This window comes from Nannospalax galili, unplaced genomic scaffold (assembly GCF_000622305.1).
Source record: "Nannospalax galili isolate Female #2095 unplaced genomic scaffold, S.galili_v1.0 scaffold1270, whole genome shotgun sequence".
NCBI classification, from domain to species: domain Eukaryota; kingdom Metazoa; phylum Chordata; class Mammalia; order Rodentia; family Spalacidae; genus Nannospalax; species Nannospalax galili.
The window spans coordinates 211,180-227,269 of NW_008328301.1; the positions used below are offsets into that span (position 1 = coordinate 211,180).

Sequence of the window (16,090 nt, forward strand, 5' to 3'; positions counted from 1 at the left end):
GTCCATGGGGTCTTGGGCTGCAGGACCCCTTCCCCATCTTTTTCTGATGCCAGAGTCCCCAGGATACGGCTGAGAGTCCCCACTCCATCTGTTTACTGCCCTTCGCCCATAGCTGTATTTGAGTTGCATTGCAAGAGTCCAAGGCTGGGAACATGGGACCCCAGGGAGAGCCAGATGATGGATGACACAGCTCTCTGGGATAAGCTGCAGATGCCACTGCAGCAGTCACATCACCTGCTTTGGACTGAGCCAGTGCGTGGTGGAGGCACAGGGCTGGCTTTTCTAAGGAAGGACTTGGAGAGCTGGGGAGTTTGGTCACTAGGAGGCACTCTGCTTCTTCCCATTGCATAGCTGATGTGGCAGCACATACCTGGAAATTGACCACATTTGCTGGACCACAGTGGGCCTCTTGCAGCACACCCACAAACCCTGCATTCAGATTAGAACCTGGAAGAAGCCTATCTTAGGACACCACTGGCTGGCATGGAGACCTTGGAAATGTCCCAGCTGGCATCTGCTCCATCCTGTACTCCTTACCCCCACCCCCATGGTTTGTGGCAGCATGGCACATTGAGGCTAGGCTAGTTGCCCACTCTGTGGGAGCTTCATGTCAGGCTTTTGGTTTTTTTGACCTACTGTGAGGAGAATGCACTAGAATCAGGTTGTCTACAGATGGCTGTTGGGAGCCTCTGTTATGCAAAGTCGAAGCCCCTTCACACCGGACAGCTCATGCAGCTCGGGAATTATGTGCTGCAGGCTCCTTTCATAGCGGGGTGTCTTCCTGGCATCTTTCCTGTCTCTCCTTTTGAAGTGTCTGCCACGAATGCCATAACATAAACATGGCCTTTGGCTCTAACAGGTACCATGCCTTCCTGTAATTTCTCCAGGCAGACAACAGTCTAGCAGTGTGGCAGAAATCCACTTCTATATGTAAATACAATGCCTCACAAAGCATCTAACAGCCAAAGCTTTTACCACTACCCCCATGGTATAAATGTCTTAGAGAATTGGGCTGCAGAGATTTGGGCTGCAGAGAACTGGGTCGCAGAGAGCTGGGACACAGGGAGCCGGGTCTCAGAGAATAAAGCTGTAACAGACTAAGACCTGAGTCTTGTGTCTGGGGGGGGGGCGCACTCCCTCGTGACCGGCTTAGGGACACCCTAGCTTTCGCCGTCTCCGTACTCTTCCCTGTGTGGTTCTGTGGCCAGGAACCTTGCATCCTAAAGAATAGTACACGGGTGAAATAGAGACGGGATTTCGGCTGAACAATGCTTCAGTAGCAGAGGCCTGCGCGCCACCCACCGCCGCTCCTGGAGCAGCCGTGGCCAGAGATGCCTGTGGCCAGACCCGCCCGCGACTAGCCAGGTGCGCGCAGGGACCCCGAGCTCCCAGAGAGCGCACCCCCCCATAGATGGCCTTGAAAGGTTGTCCAGTAACACGTAGGACATTGGGCAGGAATGTAGGGGACCCTGCAGTGGCCAGGTCTTGCTCTGCTCCAGTGTGCTCTGATGTAAAATGGAGACCCCAAGGTGGCCCAGGTCACAGCAGAGCAACCTTGATGGTCAAGGGCCATGTGTGCTGTGAGCTGCCCAGTGGAGGAGCAGTGCTCACCTGGAGTACTGTGGGTTGAGTCCACCAACTGAGGCTGGAACTTGACAGGGCCTTAAGGACTGAAATTATTCCTGTGGGGCTGTGTGACCAAACAGCAAGTCTTGCTGGAATGCACCATCTAGGCTAGTGTGTGTGTGTGTGCACGCACATGTGTGCATGCAGAGGCCAGAGCTTGATGTTGGGTTTTCCTCATTCTCCATCTTCAGCCATCCTCCTGACTTCAGCTGTGTCTCCTTGCAAGACAGCTGGGCTAATGACTCAACGTTCCCTTATAGAAGGGGGGTAGGGAGGGTTATGGGACTCTCACCTGAGTATCCAGCCACTCCTCCCAACCAGTTGTGTGCAGTTCTGCCCCAATTGCACGGGGTTTGAGGTGGGGCTGGAGGAATATATGGGCTGGGGAAGATTAGGAGATGCGGACTCCATCTGTGCAGCTGTGGGGAAGCTATCATCCGTGCTGGGTGCAGATTTCCCAGCATGGCTGCTTTGGGGTCACCCATGTTCTGTAAGTAAACCCAATAAACTTACTCCTCCCCAGGGGGAGCTTCTGTGGAATTGAACTTTGGCCTGATATTGGGACCTTAGAAGGAATGGTGGAGAATAAAGTTTGCCTAGTCTCCAGGTTGAAAATTCTCAGAACACATGGACAGGATGTGATAAAACCACAGATGAACTTGAGGGGAGCTCCGGCATTGCTCCTGCAGGAGGGAGGGGGATGAGACCAGCAGCTGAGACCACGCTGTCTGAGGGTGGAGGGTCTGCAGAAAATTTTGACCTGGCATCCATCTTCTGTGGCATATGGTGGCTACCTTTTAGGGTGGTAGCCGTGGCATGGGCAGTGCAGAAGGTTATGTCACTAAGGTGAGGCTACCCGAAGGTGGGGTGTCTGTGGGAAGAATCTGGGGTAGCAGTCTTCTAAATAGTATGGAGTGGCATGCCTGCTCAATGGGTGGGGTCTGCTCTATGAGTATGGAAATGTTTTGAGAACAGCTGAGGATCTAGAGGATCTAGAACAGATGTTATGATCCCTGAGAGCAGTGCCAGGGATGAGGGTGTCACAGAGGCTGCCTGGCTCCTGGTCTGTGCAGCAGGGATATAATATGTCTGAGGCCCAGAGGGCTGCCAGAGGGAGAGTGTATGTTTAAGGGAACATTACAGTGGTGAAAGACCAAGAGCAGGCATTCTCTGAGTCCCCGAGCAGACAGAAATATTGAATAAATGGGAGGAGATGGAGGTGTTGGCTTACAGCATCCTACCACTGGAGGGCCAGAGGGTAGAGAGAACAGCAATCAGATCTATGTTAAGGAGCCCCTCTGGGGAAGTGGTAGATAGTAGAGGAAAAAGACCTGAGGTAAAGGTGGTAGGAAAAGAATTGAGGAGAGAGGTGGCTCGGGATGCCTCCACCACGAATCAAGATAGGACTGTTAAGCAGGGAGTGGAGAAAGAGTTTGGAGCAGCATGGACTCCAGCATGGGGACAGAACTATAGGGGAGTTGATGATGAGTGCCCACTGCAGTGGAGGAAGGAGCCCTTGAGGAATGGAACCCCAACAGCCACTCTCCTAATGAGAGCCAGTGGCACCTGCAGGTGAGGACCATGCAGGGTTAGTGGATGCCGCACATTAAATGGCAAAATTGTTGGTTCTTAAAATATTCAGGTTTGGATGGATGCTGGGACCAGGTGTGTCTTGGTTCCCGGCAGCCCCCAAAACATCACAGGCAATCAGCATCAACTGAAAGAGGTAGAGCAGTGCAGGTGGAAACGATTAAGCTTGACCAAGGAGTGGGCAGCTGCCTCCCCTGAGTAAACTCTGTACATTTTTTTCTCCTGAGTGGTAAGATTGTTCTCCCAGCCAGGATCTCTTTTGGTGCCAAGGAATCACCAGCTCCAGTCCCTAATTGGCCACAGCCTTGATTGGCTGTTGGGCACAATCACAGGAGCCAGAGAGGGGTGCAACTGAGTGAGCCCATGTCCCACCTTGGCTTTATAGCTTCAGCTACCCCCACTGAGTCCAGAAGGTGGGGAAATGCATGGAGGTCACGAGAGTGCCCTGGGATGAAACAGCCTGATAATTGATAGGAACAGGTAGCATAGACCTTGCTAACGGTTTACTTTAGCATCTTCTTTAAAAAAAAAAAATGCTAAAGGCTGAAGAAGGGTGTCCCGTGGAGAGTGGAAACAGAGGTCGTCACCTCCCTGCGAGTTTTGGCCACAAAGGCCTGAGAGGCCCCTATGACAATAAAGGCTGTTGCCCTGCTGTTGGTGGCATTCCAGAACTAGATGGCAAGACCCGATTGCTGAAGACACCACATGCTCTGTCTGCAGGACTGGAAGAAATAAAGCTAGGACTGAACCAGACGTGTCCTCTCCCTCTGAGCTAGCCAGCTCCTGAGGTGCCAGCGGCTCCACTAAAATTGCTTGGGAGAGTTAAGGTCAAAAGACCTGCTCGGCCGTAGACCCTGCATGCTTCATAATGGGAATGTGAGGAGAGATGTATCTGCTAGTGCACTAATGGCACGAATGGTTATGGATCAACTTTCTGAATAGCCTTAAGGCCCACTCCATGGGGGAAATGGTACTGGGAACGTAGACAAAAACAGGACCCAGTGGAAAAGCAAGTGCTAGTGCTTTGTTAAAAACGATGTACAGGCTAGGGTGCGTCCTCACATTTGTGTTTACAATCATAGGTTATTACTGCAGCTAGTATCCATTTGGATATTTTTGTTTCCCATTTTCTTCCCTTTCATGTGTGTTTTGTAGAACGAATACCACCAAGACTTACCAACGGCCACGCTCTGGAGATGGAGCAATGAATGAGGGCACGAGGGTTCACCTTATTGGTGGAGAATAGTCAGACATCTGTTACCCCCTTTAAGGCTCAGACGTACTTATGGAGGAGGAGGTATGGAGAATGTAAGAGCTGGAGGAAGGGGTGGAGTGCTTTACAGAACTGTTCTCTGAGCCAAACAGATACCACCTTCATGAACTTGCAAAAGAAAGAAAGAAAAAAAAAAAGATGGGCTTGCTGACTCTTGACCTTCCCTCATGGAAAGAGGAGGGTAGCTATAGCTTAGTCCCCCACAGAGCAAAAATTCTCATAACATTCCACCTTACTTTTTGAGATAGGGTCTCTCACTGAACCTGGAGTTCACTTAGGTAGGCTAGCTAGCCAGGAGCTCTAGGAATGTGCATGTCTCAGCCTCCCCAGCCCTGGGATCACAAGGGCATGCATGCCACTGTGCCCAGCTTTTAAAACATGGGTGCTGGGGGTCTGAAATCAGGTCCTTACATTTGCATGACAAACATTTTACTGACTGAACCATCTCCCTAGTCCCAAGAAGTTTTCTAAAGACTTCTCCACTCTTTGGTATGGGTTTGTTATTGTTAAGTAGTTTGGGGACCACTGTATAGTGGGCAAACTAAAGAGCTTCTATCAAGAAAGGGAACAATGGGAGACACTATTTCCCTAGCAGCAACCTTTTAGCTCACTTTCAGGAGTTGCTTTACCCCACTAGGTATGGGTAGGCATGTGGTGGATCCTACTGGGTTCCTAGTGTGGTCAGTGGCAGATATGTAACCTGAGCTGTTAGAATTGAAGCCTAGGGTTAGAGAGATGGCTCAGTGATTGAGTACTGCTTTTGCAGAGGACTAGAGTTCAGTTCCCAGTACTCACATCTCATGACTCACAACTGTCTGTAACCAGCTCCAGGAGATCTGATGCCCTCTTCTGGACTCTATGGGCACCTGGGCACTCATGTGCACATTCCCCCACACATATAGTCATAAGTAAAAATAAAACTTGAGGCCTGGCGGTGGTGGTGGTGTGTTGCAGGGAGGGCAGAGTGCTCAGCAGGCTTCTAGAATGGGGGTACTTTAGTGCCCTCATCTTTTAGTGGCTCCTCTTCGCGTTTTTCAGAGTTGGCTGCTGTGGCTGGATCACGGATGCTCTGCAGCATCAGTGCCTAACTATCTGCTAACTATGTGCTTGGGAGATGAAGTGCCGAATAGTGGGAGAAACATGTCAGCTTGAGGTGGGTCACCATTCATGCTGCTTCCTTAGGGAGCCATGTGCTTCCTGAAGGCTTCATGACTCAGATAAAACTTGTCCTTGGGTTAGGCCTAGAAGATCCTGGTTAGATGCCCTCCCCTCACCCATAGTTAGGGAAACTGAGGCACCTCTGAATTTAGCTCCGTCTCAGATCTGAATAGTAGAGGAGGCTGTTTTAGTTGAGAATTAATTAAACCCACAGAACATACCCAGTTCTATTCTCTGACTCTTGAGGTTGAAGGTTAGCTGAAAGTTACCTGAACTGGTGACTTTGAATTGCTGTGAGGAATAAAAAGCCCAGTAGGTGAAGATTGGTTGGGTGCCCTTTGTGCTGGAGATGGTACCAGTGCCCTTGATAGCCAGTGGGCCCTGCTTCTGGACAGGATATCTTTGGATGAGGGGATGTGAGGTGTAGAAGGTGAAAGTTGGGGGGAATGAGCCACTCCTCCTTGGCAGGCAGGTTCTCAGCCGTGCAGACCTGTGACCATGGTAGGTGCTGAGGACTCGGCAGGTTTCTCTTCAGAAGGACCCACAGGATGGGGCCCTGGACACAAGAAGCCTGAGCACTCTAGTTCTTGGGAAGTAGAAAAAGCATTATTTACAAAGAACATACTAAAAACACACAAGAGAAATTGGCTCCCACACAGGTGTTTGCTGTCCTATCATTCTTCCCTGGCCTCAGAGTCCAAAAAGAAAGGCCAGTCTCATTGGTCACTGCTCCCCAGGGGATGGGGACCCCTCTGGATAATGGAGTCTATGCTTGGAAGGGTTGCTTGCTCCAAAGCTGTGTCTTTTGAGGGTCCACTCTTGGGGAAACCAGCCAAGCTGTCCTGGCCTTAGGGATAGAAGCTGCCCTGCTGCTTCATGGCCAAGGATCTTTTTGAAAGGACACTGACCTCTGTCCAAGTTCTGGCTGGGAGTGGAAATAGGGGTGTCATTCTAAGTGATGAATACAGAGCTTCCTCAGGACAGAGGATTTCTGCTTGGCCTCTGGTTGCTGGTTCCAAGTTCTGTGGGAGTGAAAAGGACACAAGTCAGAGTAGGGACACTGACACTATGGATGGGAATCAGGGAGGTGGGGATTGGGGCCCTGCCCTGGGCTCAGCTTGGGGCAGCTGCTGGTCTGTGCTAGGGAGTGTTCCTCTCTGCAGGAGGCACAGAGGCTCTGAAGGGTGTGATTTATCACAACCGCTTAGGGGGCTTTGTCTCTCTGTGTGTGTGTGTGTGTGTGTGTGTGTGTGTGTGTATGTGTGTGTGTGTGTGGTGTACAAGTGGCATTCAGAGGACAGCCTCAGGTGTCATTCTTGAGGTACCACTCTTCCTTTGAGACAGGGTTGTCACTGGCATGGAACTTTGTCAAGTAGACTAACAGTCTGGCCAGCAAACTTTAGTCTGCACCTCCCATTTCACTGTCACTGAGATTACAGGTGCATGCCATCGGGCCCAGCTTTTTACATTTCTGGGGCTCAAACTCAGGACCTCATGCTTGTGTTAGGGTTCAGATCTACAGCAACCCCCAATGCAGCAGGGCCTCATGGTTCTGCAGGGCCCCTGAGAATGCAGGAACTGAGTTAATGAGCACCCTGATTTTGGAGGACAAGATAAACAGACTCCACCTTTTGACCTGAGACCCAATTACTGCAAGGAGCCTTTCAGCACAGTCTGCTTCCCCTTTGATCTTGGAAGGCAAATAAGCCCCTGCACTCTGGATCCATTAATGTAGGAACCGTCTTGATATGAGCTATTTCCCCCTGATAAGTTTCACAATGTATAGATCCTTACCGCATAACCCAGATCCTGGCTGATGGAAGGGGACGGAAGGGGGCACTTTGACAGAGTATATTCTCTCCTGATAAGCCCTGGGCTCCCTCTCTTCTGCCTAATTTTTAAAAAATCTCTCCACAAGCCAGGCATGGTGGCCCACGCCTTTAATCCCAGCACTCGGGAAGCAGAGGCAGGCGGATCTCTGTGAGTTCAAGGCCAGCCTGGTCTACATAGTGAGTTCCAGGACAGCTGGGGCTACAAGGAGACCCTGTCTCAAAAAAGACCGAAAAAAAACCAAACCAAAACAAAAAAACTCCCCACCTTCTGCATCGCCCCCCAAAAACCCCCAGCCAGCAGTCAGCTTCTCTATCTCGAAGGAGATTGTCCCATATGCTTTCCTCTGCTAATAAACTATCCCACTGGAGTTTTGTCTGTGTCCTGGTGCTTTCTCCCAATTTGACCCTATTTACCTATCAGTAAGGCATGTGCTTTATTGATTGAGCTATCTCCCCAGTTTCCTTAAGGGTCTTTTTGAATGGACTTCTGCAATGGAACTTTACAGGACAGCTTTAAGATGGATTCTTCTGCAAATTGCCTGGGTGGCTCTCATCTAAACTGCTACTGCTTATTCTTTTAGAGACAGGGTCTTGCTGTGTATCCCTGGCTGGCCTGGGACTAGCTATATAGACTAGGCTCACCTTGTGACAATTTTTATGACCCTGCCACCTACGTGCTGGGATAACAGCATGCACCATTATGCCTGGTTTCCCTTTACATGAAGTAAGATGCTCAGTGCTACTGTTCATTCTGGACAGTGGAGATGCAGGATGCCGTGTCCCCACTTGGAGGTCCTGGGTGCCCAATACTAGGTGGGACAGGCTCACCTTTCACAGTCTCTGAGCCACTTGGAGATCATAGTCACTGTCTGAGGAGTTGTCAGGCTGAGTGGAGGAGCGATGAAGGGCCCCTTCCAGAGCTAGGGAGAAAAGAGGGCCAATTAAAGAAGCCCTGGAAGCTACACAAAGCTGAGTGGGTTGCAAGATCACAGAGGCTCTCTGAGCTGGTGACAGCCCTGTATCGGTTTTGATCAGATTGGCCAAGTGTTAGCTAATGATGCTGAATTCCAGACCCCCTGGGGTTTAATTGTGAGTGCCAGTAAGGAGCCTTAGGTACTTGGCTCCTGCAGCCACTTAATGGCTCTGTCCTGGCTCAGAGAAAGGCCCCCCAGCTCATTTACCATCCAGCCCTTCAAGGCCTGCAGCAAACAGGCCCATTAGATCACAGCAAGGCTGGGGTTAATGATGGCCATCCAGCAGAAGCATTCTTTCTAGATAAGTGGTTCAAGGTCTCCAAGGGACAGTGGAAGCCTGTGAAGGCAGTATCCCTGCCTCTGTCCTGCTGGGACCTGCTGTTAAGCAGGCATATTCATCCCCGACCCCCCCTTTTCCCTCAGGACAAGCAAAGAACATGATCCCCTCCCTTGCTGCCCAACCCCCACACCCCCCACACTCACCGGGATAAGCCGACAGGTGGGAGTTCCTGGGAGGCTGGCTGTATTCGTTGTTTTCTGCATGGGAGACTGTGGGGTTCTCTACCTGGGACCTCACAGTCGCTGTGTGGTTTCGATGGAAAGACACTAAGCAGACACAGGAGGCCAATGGCATTGTTAGAATGGCGGCTCTGTCCTTCCCTAGCAGGATCCCAGAACTTAACTTCCTGTTCCCATGTGGGAGGGGGCATGCACTTCCTCTTCCTTTCTCCCTGGGGGAGGTTCTAGCTAGCCAGGGTCAGTCTCAGACTTTTAAAAGCGCAATCTGATTGACCAGGTGAAGCCACCAGTTGCCCTATCAGGAGTTGAGGACCTTTGCGTTATTTAAAACAAAACAGAGAACCTTCTAGAAAGAAGGTCCTGGACATAGAGATGGGAGAGGAATGGGGTTGCAGAGGGAAGACATACTTCTGTTGATTAGTGTGGCTCTGGTCCTGGCTGACAGGACAATGAAGACCAGGGGAGAGGTTGGGCTGCCTGCTTCAGAATATTCTAAAATGCCCTTTGAAGTTGTTCTGTGCAAAAACTAGCTTGGCCAATGCTTTGTAATACCTCTTTGCCCACAAAAGTTCTGATAAGTCCTGAAGTAAAGAACTGCACGTAGCTTTGCTTAACCCAGATTTATTTGACCACAGGACAATCCCCATCAGCATCTGCCCTCACACTGGGGAAGGGCTGCTCTGGAGGTATAGACTGTGGGGACCTCTGAGGCTTAAGAGGCAAAACCCACAGAGCCACCTGCCCAGAGAAGCCTCCTCTTTCCCTGGTGTGGGGACATCTGTTGGCCACAATCACATCTTTGCGAAGTGTGGTGGAGATCAGAGGTCTCCAACAACCTCCAGTTCTCTATGATCAGCAGAGATGTTGACCCTGCCTCGTGGCCTGAGACCTGGGGCTGCTGAGGGGAACCTGGCCTCTGGGGATACTTACTGCTTTGGTTCACTCCTGTGGGCCCAATCCACTGGCGCTGCTTCTTCTGGCGGACTGGCAACAGACAAGACGTTCATGAGGGTGGGATGGTGAGGGGGAGGTGGATCTCAAGGGGATGGGTACAGTACAGATGCCCTGAAGGCAGGACTGCTAGCGGATGCCCCTCCAGTCTTTGTGCCTCAGTTTCCTGACTAAGAAGGGGTATTAGAGCCATTGGATGCAGAGAATATGACTGGGTGCTCATAGGAATGACCCACAGGGTTTAGTCAGAACCAGACTTCAGACCCTAGAGAGCATGAAGGACCCACACTGTACACCTCTGTTGACCATCATCTGCCTTCCTTGCCTCTGAATAATCTTTCCTAAGTTCTGAAAGGCCAGGCAGATAAGTCTTCATGTTCATAAAGTGTGTAGCAGTCCATTCAGCAAATGGAGAAACAGACTCAGATAGAGGAAGTGGACCAGTCAGTGTCACTAGCAGGTGTTAGTATGTGGTGGAGCTGGGCTTGAATTGTCTTTTGGTATTAAAGCCATGCTGATGTCTCATGGCTGTGACTTTATCAACTGTAGAGGGCCTCAGCTGGGCCCAGATGCAGGCGAATCAGAGGGGAATCAGAGGGTATGATGTCCCTGACTTTCTGTTTCTTTGGGCAGAAAAGGCCAGTGAGCAGCAGTAGGGGCTGAGTGATAAATAGGGAGGGAGTCTTGGGGTTTGGCACCTACATTTCTTCACCAACTTCTTGTAGACCAGAGGCCCGCACATGACCAGTAACACCACCACGAGTACAAGGGTCAGGATGATGCTTGCCACAGTGCCTGGGGCCAGGCCTGCTGGGTTTGGGTCCTGGCCTGAGCAAAAGGAGGCTTAGATCAGTCCAGCCCTGGAGGCAAGCTGTCCATTCATGTTCCTGCCTGGCTTCCCCTGGTACCACTGCTCCTCCCACAAACCCACCAGCATGTGCAGAAGCATGTGTCTTCTTGGCTGTCCCTCTGTTCGTCTCTAGGAGTCTCTGCTACCTGTTTGTCTACTTACCAGTTATCTACAGTGATCATCATTTGCCCCTCTTGTTATCAGCTATTAACTTTTTTCCATTTGTTAGTTATGATTGATCAACTTCCCATCATATTACCATAAAGAAGATGACCATATATGACTATACATCAGGAAACCAACCAGCCCTATATATATTCACCCACCTACCCATTATCCATTTATTCATCTCCCCACTTGTTCATCCATCCCCCACTCATCCATCCACCCTCCCATCTTCCTATCCATCTATCCATCTCCCTATCCATCTCATCCATCTCATCCATCTCATTCATCCATCCATCCATCCATCCATCCATCCATCCATCCATCCATCCATCCATCCATCCATCCATCCATCCATCCATCCATCCATCCACCCACCCATCTCCCTACCTATACATTCATCCATCCATCTCCCCATCCATTAAACTATCCATATACATACTGATGCATCCATCCATCCTCATCTCCCTATCCATCTATCCATCTATCCTCCTATCTCCATCCATCCATCCATCCAGTCAGCCAGCCACCCAGCCAGCTGTCCCTTTGATCCATCTGCATACTGGATGATCCATCTATCCATCCACCCACCCATCTCTTTATCCATCCATTCACCTACATACCCATCCATCTGCCCACCCACTGATTCATTCATCCATTTATTTCCCCATTTATCCAACCATCCATCTCCCCTTCTATCTACTTACCCACTCATCTATCTACGTACATACATATGTATGGGCCTACTTACCCAACCACCCAGTCATCCATCCAGGCACCCATCTCTCTTTTATCAGTAATTCAGTCACCAATCATGTAGCAAATATATCTCACCCACTCTCTGATTTTCTAGCTTGTGTCCTGGCAGAGGAGAAGTTAGAAGGGAGAGCTCTGGCTTCTGTTAGCTGCCTGACAGCAATCTGCTGGGGCCTTGCCTGGTCTCTCTGTTCATCCTCATCATTGTTGACTCCTGTTCCCAGAATCTCACTGTCCCTTTTCCAGAAACTCTTATCTACCTCCTGGGACCTTTCCTTCGGAGGCACTCACCAACTGAGTGCCAAGAGAAAAAGTCTGTAACTGCCCTCTACCTTCTGTGGGCTGTGGTCAACTCACATGTGACGAACACCCTCTTGCAGTAGGATTTTTTCTGAGGTTGGTAACACTGAGACAGCTTTTCCTGGGGACAGATGAGCCCGGAGGATGTCTGACCCACATCCATTACGTGGAAGGAAATGAGGCTGCCACATTGCTGCTCCTGGCATAGTTCCTCCCACCGTGCCCGGCTCCTGGCTGCAGAGCTGTCACATAGGGCTGCCCACTGTGATGCCTGGCGCACTTCCGCGATGCCCTCACATATACTGCTGGCCCCCACCAGGCGACTCTGCACCTTGGGCTGGAAACCTGGGGGAGAGAAGCGATGATGAAGTGGTAGACCTGGCCCCATCATGTCCTCCGACCATGCTCTGGTCCTTGGGGTGTCTGGGCAGTTGGTGGTCCCAAGATGCAGTGGCAAAGAAGCTAGCAGGCTGGCCATGCCTGTTGGCATCCACTGGCAGGGAGAAGCAACCTCTCATTCTTTTGTTGTTTTTTTTGGAAGAGGGAGGGCTTTTCATAAAGGGGAAACCAAGGCCTGGGGATAGAGAAGGCGGTGCATGTCATGGTTGGGACAGAACCTAGGAATCTTGTTGTCCTACCTGGTCGTGCCCTATGGCCCAGGCTTTTGGCAATGAGGCCTAGCACTCAGAGAGGTATTTATGTCTGCAAGCCAAGGTAGAGCCTGGGAGTCTGTGGCAGAGGCTGCTATGCTGGGTTTAAAGTGAGTTGTGAGCTCACCAGCTTTGGTTAGTTTTCATGGCAACACCCACCTTCAAAGCCCTAGTGAATCTCTTATTTAGCCTGCAGAAGAGTTCATAGATGAAGGGCAAGAGTGGCTGGAGCCAGCCATGCCCCACTGGCAATCAGACCCAGAGACACTTGAGGGCTGCTCCTGTCTGGAGGAGGCAGCATGTGACTAATTTACATCAGGTTTAAAGTGGGGTGGGCTGTCCTGCTTGTGGACCTAGAGGGCCAGAGCCATGATTCTGCACTGGATTTCTGGGGACCTGCTGAAACCAATTATGATTAGGAGAGTAGGCGAGTGGGAGGGAGACGGGGAGGTGCCTGTCCAGGACTACACTTTGAGTGACCTAGGCTTAGGAAACAGGCTGTGGATTAACACTGCTTAGGGGTAAATCCTAGCTAGTACTCTGTGATACTGGTGGAGAAGTTGAGCCTTTTAGAGCCTCAGCTTCTGGGTCCACAAAGAGGTTAACAGTAGCTCCCACCTCTTAGAGTGGTGATGAAACTGAAGGATACACAGCACCAGATAACCTGCTATAAACAAAGTCCAGACTGCATCCAGGTACTTCCAGTGATGTGGAGGACCCAGGCAGAGCATCCTCTTAGGGGCTGGCTCTACAGCTGTGTGCTCTGAGCCCTAGGCCTGAAGGACCTCCCGCCCCTCACCAACCCTCCAGCCTCCTTTCTGAGAATTCATAAACAACCCCTGGCAAAGCCCACTCCTTCAATTGCCTCATCCTCAATCTCCTTGGCTCTACCAGACACAAGAGGAAGCCCACATCCTCCTAGGATCCCTGCCAACTCCACTTCTCCAAGTGGCCAGTATTCCTCTGGATTGGGTGGAACTTGCTTTACAGATGTTCAAGGCCCTGAGAGGGAATCTTCTACACCTGACCCATCCCACCTCTTGGAGGATATGGGCTCAGGCCTCAACTTTCTTTTCGTCTCCATTGGGCCTCATTGTAGCCTGACCATCTATCTGATCAGGATCCCTCCCACCCCTGAGGTAGCAGACGGCCAGATGGCACGTGGTTCTTTCTCACTCACCTGAGCAGATGACATTGAGCATGTGGCCGCCCTCCTGGGCCTGGGTTTTCTGGAAGCACTGATCCAGGGAGGCACAGCTCCAGTTCCGGACCTCCCACCGAATTGGCAAGAGCCTGGAGTCTCTCAGCTCTCCCAGGTCTGCTGCCTCTCGGCCCGATAGATGTGTCAGGAAGGACCCACACTGGAGGGTATTGCAGATGAGGTTCCCCAGGCCCTGGGGGCTGTCCTGAGCCTTGTAGAGGATGGTGCCACCCTGGCTACCACTGTAGAACACCACCATGCCAGTGCACTGCAGGCCCCCATGTCCGGCCACCAGCTGCAGTCTAGGAGGAACTGGAGGTGGGGAGGCAGGTTTGAATGCCTTCCAACAAGCCTTGTTGCTAAGCCCCAACAGATGAATGAATGCTTACGATTGACCTTGCGGGGTGAGGAGTCCCAAACATTACACAGGACATCCTGGAATCTTTCCCACTGGAATTCAAATGTAACTTGGTCCCCTGGGTTTGGTTTTTCTTTTTGTGACCCAATGAGAGTTATTTGTGGGAGGGTGGGTGTCTTTGCAGTGGCTAGACAGTGGCAGTGGTCTCTGCCTTCCCCAGCATATTGCTTAGACATACTCAGGGAGGGGTGGGGCCTCCCCAGTCCCTCTCCTCTCCATGAAGGAATATTGCCAAGCCCAATCTTGCACAGGCTGTGATGGCTCCAGAGTTCAAGAGTGCAGTGGTCACAGGCTTTGCCCAGGGTTTTAAATTTTATTTAAATTTTTTTTACGTGTATGAGTGTTTTGCCTTCATGTATACAAGTGTATTTATGCATGCAATGCCTACAGAGGCCAGAAGAAGGCATTGGCTCCCCAAGAACTGGAGTTACAGTTGTGAGCTGCGATGTGGGTTCTGGGAACCAAACCCAGGCCCTCTGCAAAAGCAGCCGGTGCCCTTAACCACTGAGCCATCTCTCCAGCACCTGGATTTTTGTTCTCTGCATCAGCTATTTCCTTCCTCTGTCATCCGTGAGGCCTGAGAATCAGCTTACCTGTGGTGGTGGGTAGGGTGCTTGTGGATGGAGGCATCGTCCTCTGGGGCTCTGAAATGAAACACTCAGATGAAGGTAGAAAGCGGAGGAGGAGGGCACTGTGATAGTGAGAAGACATAGCTCACGATCTAAGTGCCACTTGCCAATTACCTGACTTGCTTTCCTCCCCTACCCCATTTCTCAGTGCTCAGTGAGGTGGCAGTCCCACACATCACAGATGGGAAAATGGAGGTTCATAGGACAGTGAACTTAGCACTTGGCAGAGAAAGGTCCTGCTTTTATATCCTGACAGACAGATGCAGTGCCCTAGCCCCCCGCCCCGCCCCCCCCAGCATCTATCAGGACATTATAAGCTGGAAACCCCTTTCCCTCAACCTGCCCTCCCAGGCCCTAGTCCAGGATACCATGTGACTTAACCTACCTTGGCAGACCAGGCCTAGTGGGAGGCAACTGGCCTGTGAGATTGGAGTGCAGTTGGAGAAAGACCACAGGGGTCCATGGCAGATGATCTGGTTCTGGGGTCTATTGAACGAAGGGAAGGAGATGAGAGCCAAGGGGCCCCCACATCCCACCTGCTGGCAGATTTTTTCCGAGGTTGGACCGAGTTTCCCCCATTCATTTTGGCTCCAGCCCCAACTGGAACTGCACAAGGTGTGCCTCAGGCTTTCTTTCTGGATCTCCAGGTTGCCCTGGCACTTGGAGTTGGAGCCATTTAGCATCACCTGATAACCTGGGGGGTCAAAGAGATAGCGAGAGGGGTCAGATAGGTGAGAGAGAAAGAGCCAGCTCCCCCTGGCCTCTTCTGAGCGTCCTCCTTGCTGGGGCACTGCAGAGGCTTCCTACAGTCTCAGGCCTGGCACCTTGGAAGCCTTGTGCTGCAACTCAGATTTCAGAGCTTAGAGGGGCCTTGGGGCTGTGGACAAGATATTCTCACATCTGCCCAGCAGAATTCTGGAAGTTCTGTTTCAGTAGGTCCAAGGTAGGGCCTGATATCGTATGTGTGTGTGTATGCAGATGTGTGTGCACATATCTGCCCATGCTTGTAGAGGCCAGAGGTCAACCTTAGGTGTCATTCCTCAGGGGCCATCCACATTGTTTTTTTTTTTTTTTTTTGTTTTTTTGTTAGGTTTTTGACTGCTAATAGGCGGTGGATAATTGATGGAAAGTATCCTAGCAGTGTGGTGAATTTGTGTGTGGGGGTAGGTGATTTGTGTTTGTCTACCACCTCTGGCAG

The 16,090-nt window shown here is 51.0% G+C and overlaps 1 protein-coding gene across 1 annotated transcript in view; it reads right to left on the minus strand.

Moving 5' to 3' along the window:
- Positions 1 to 6,158: 6,158 nt before the first annotated feature.
- Cd5 (CD5 molecule) overlaps positions 6,159 to 16,090 on the minus strand; it is a 22,941-nt gene continuing 13,009 nt past the window's right edge. The window contains exons 3-11 of the mRNA XM_017803610.2: positions 15,278 to 15,586; positions 14,857 to 14,907; positions 13,825 to 14,157; positions 12,052 to 12,339; positions 10,626 to 10,751; positions 9,903 to 9,956; positions 8,937 to 9,059; positions 8,308 to 8,399; positions 6,159 to 6,669 (exon numbers count right to left, since the gene is read on the minus strand). Coding sequence (XP_017659099.1) covers positions 8,311 to 8,399; positions 8,937 to 9,059; positions 9,903 to 9,956; positions 10,626 to 10,751; positions 12,052 to 12,339; positions 13,825 to 14,157; positions 14,857 to 14,907; positions 15,278 to 15,586 — 1,373 coding nt within the window. The 3' untranslated portion in view covers positions 6,159 to 6,669; positions 8,308 to 8,310. The remainder of the gene's footprint in view (positions 6,670 to 8,307; positions 8,400 to 8,936; positions 9,060 to 9,902; positions 9,957 to 10,625; positions 10,752 to 12,051; positions 12,340 to 13,824; positions 14,158 to 14,856; positions 14,908 to 15,277; positions 15,587 to 16,090) is intronic.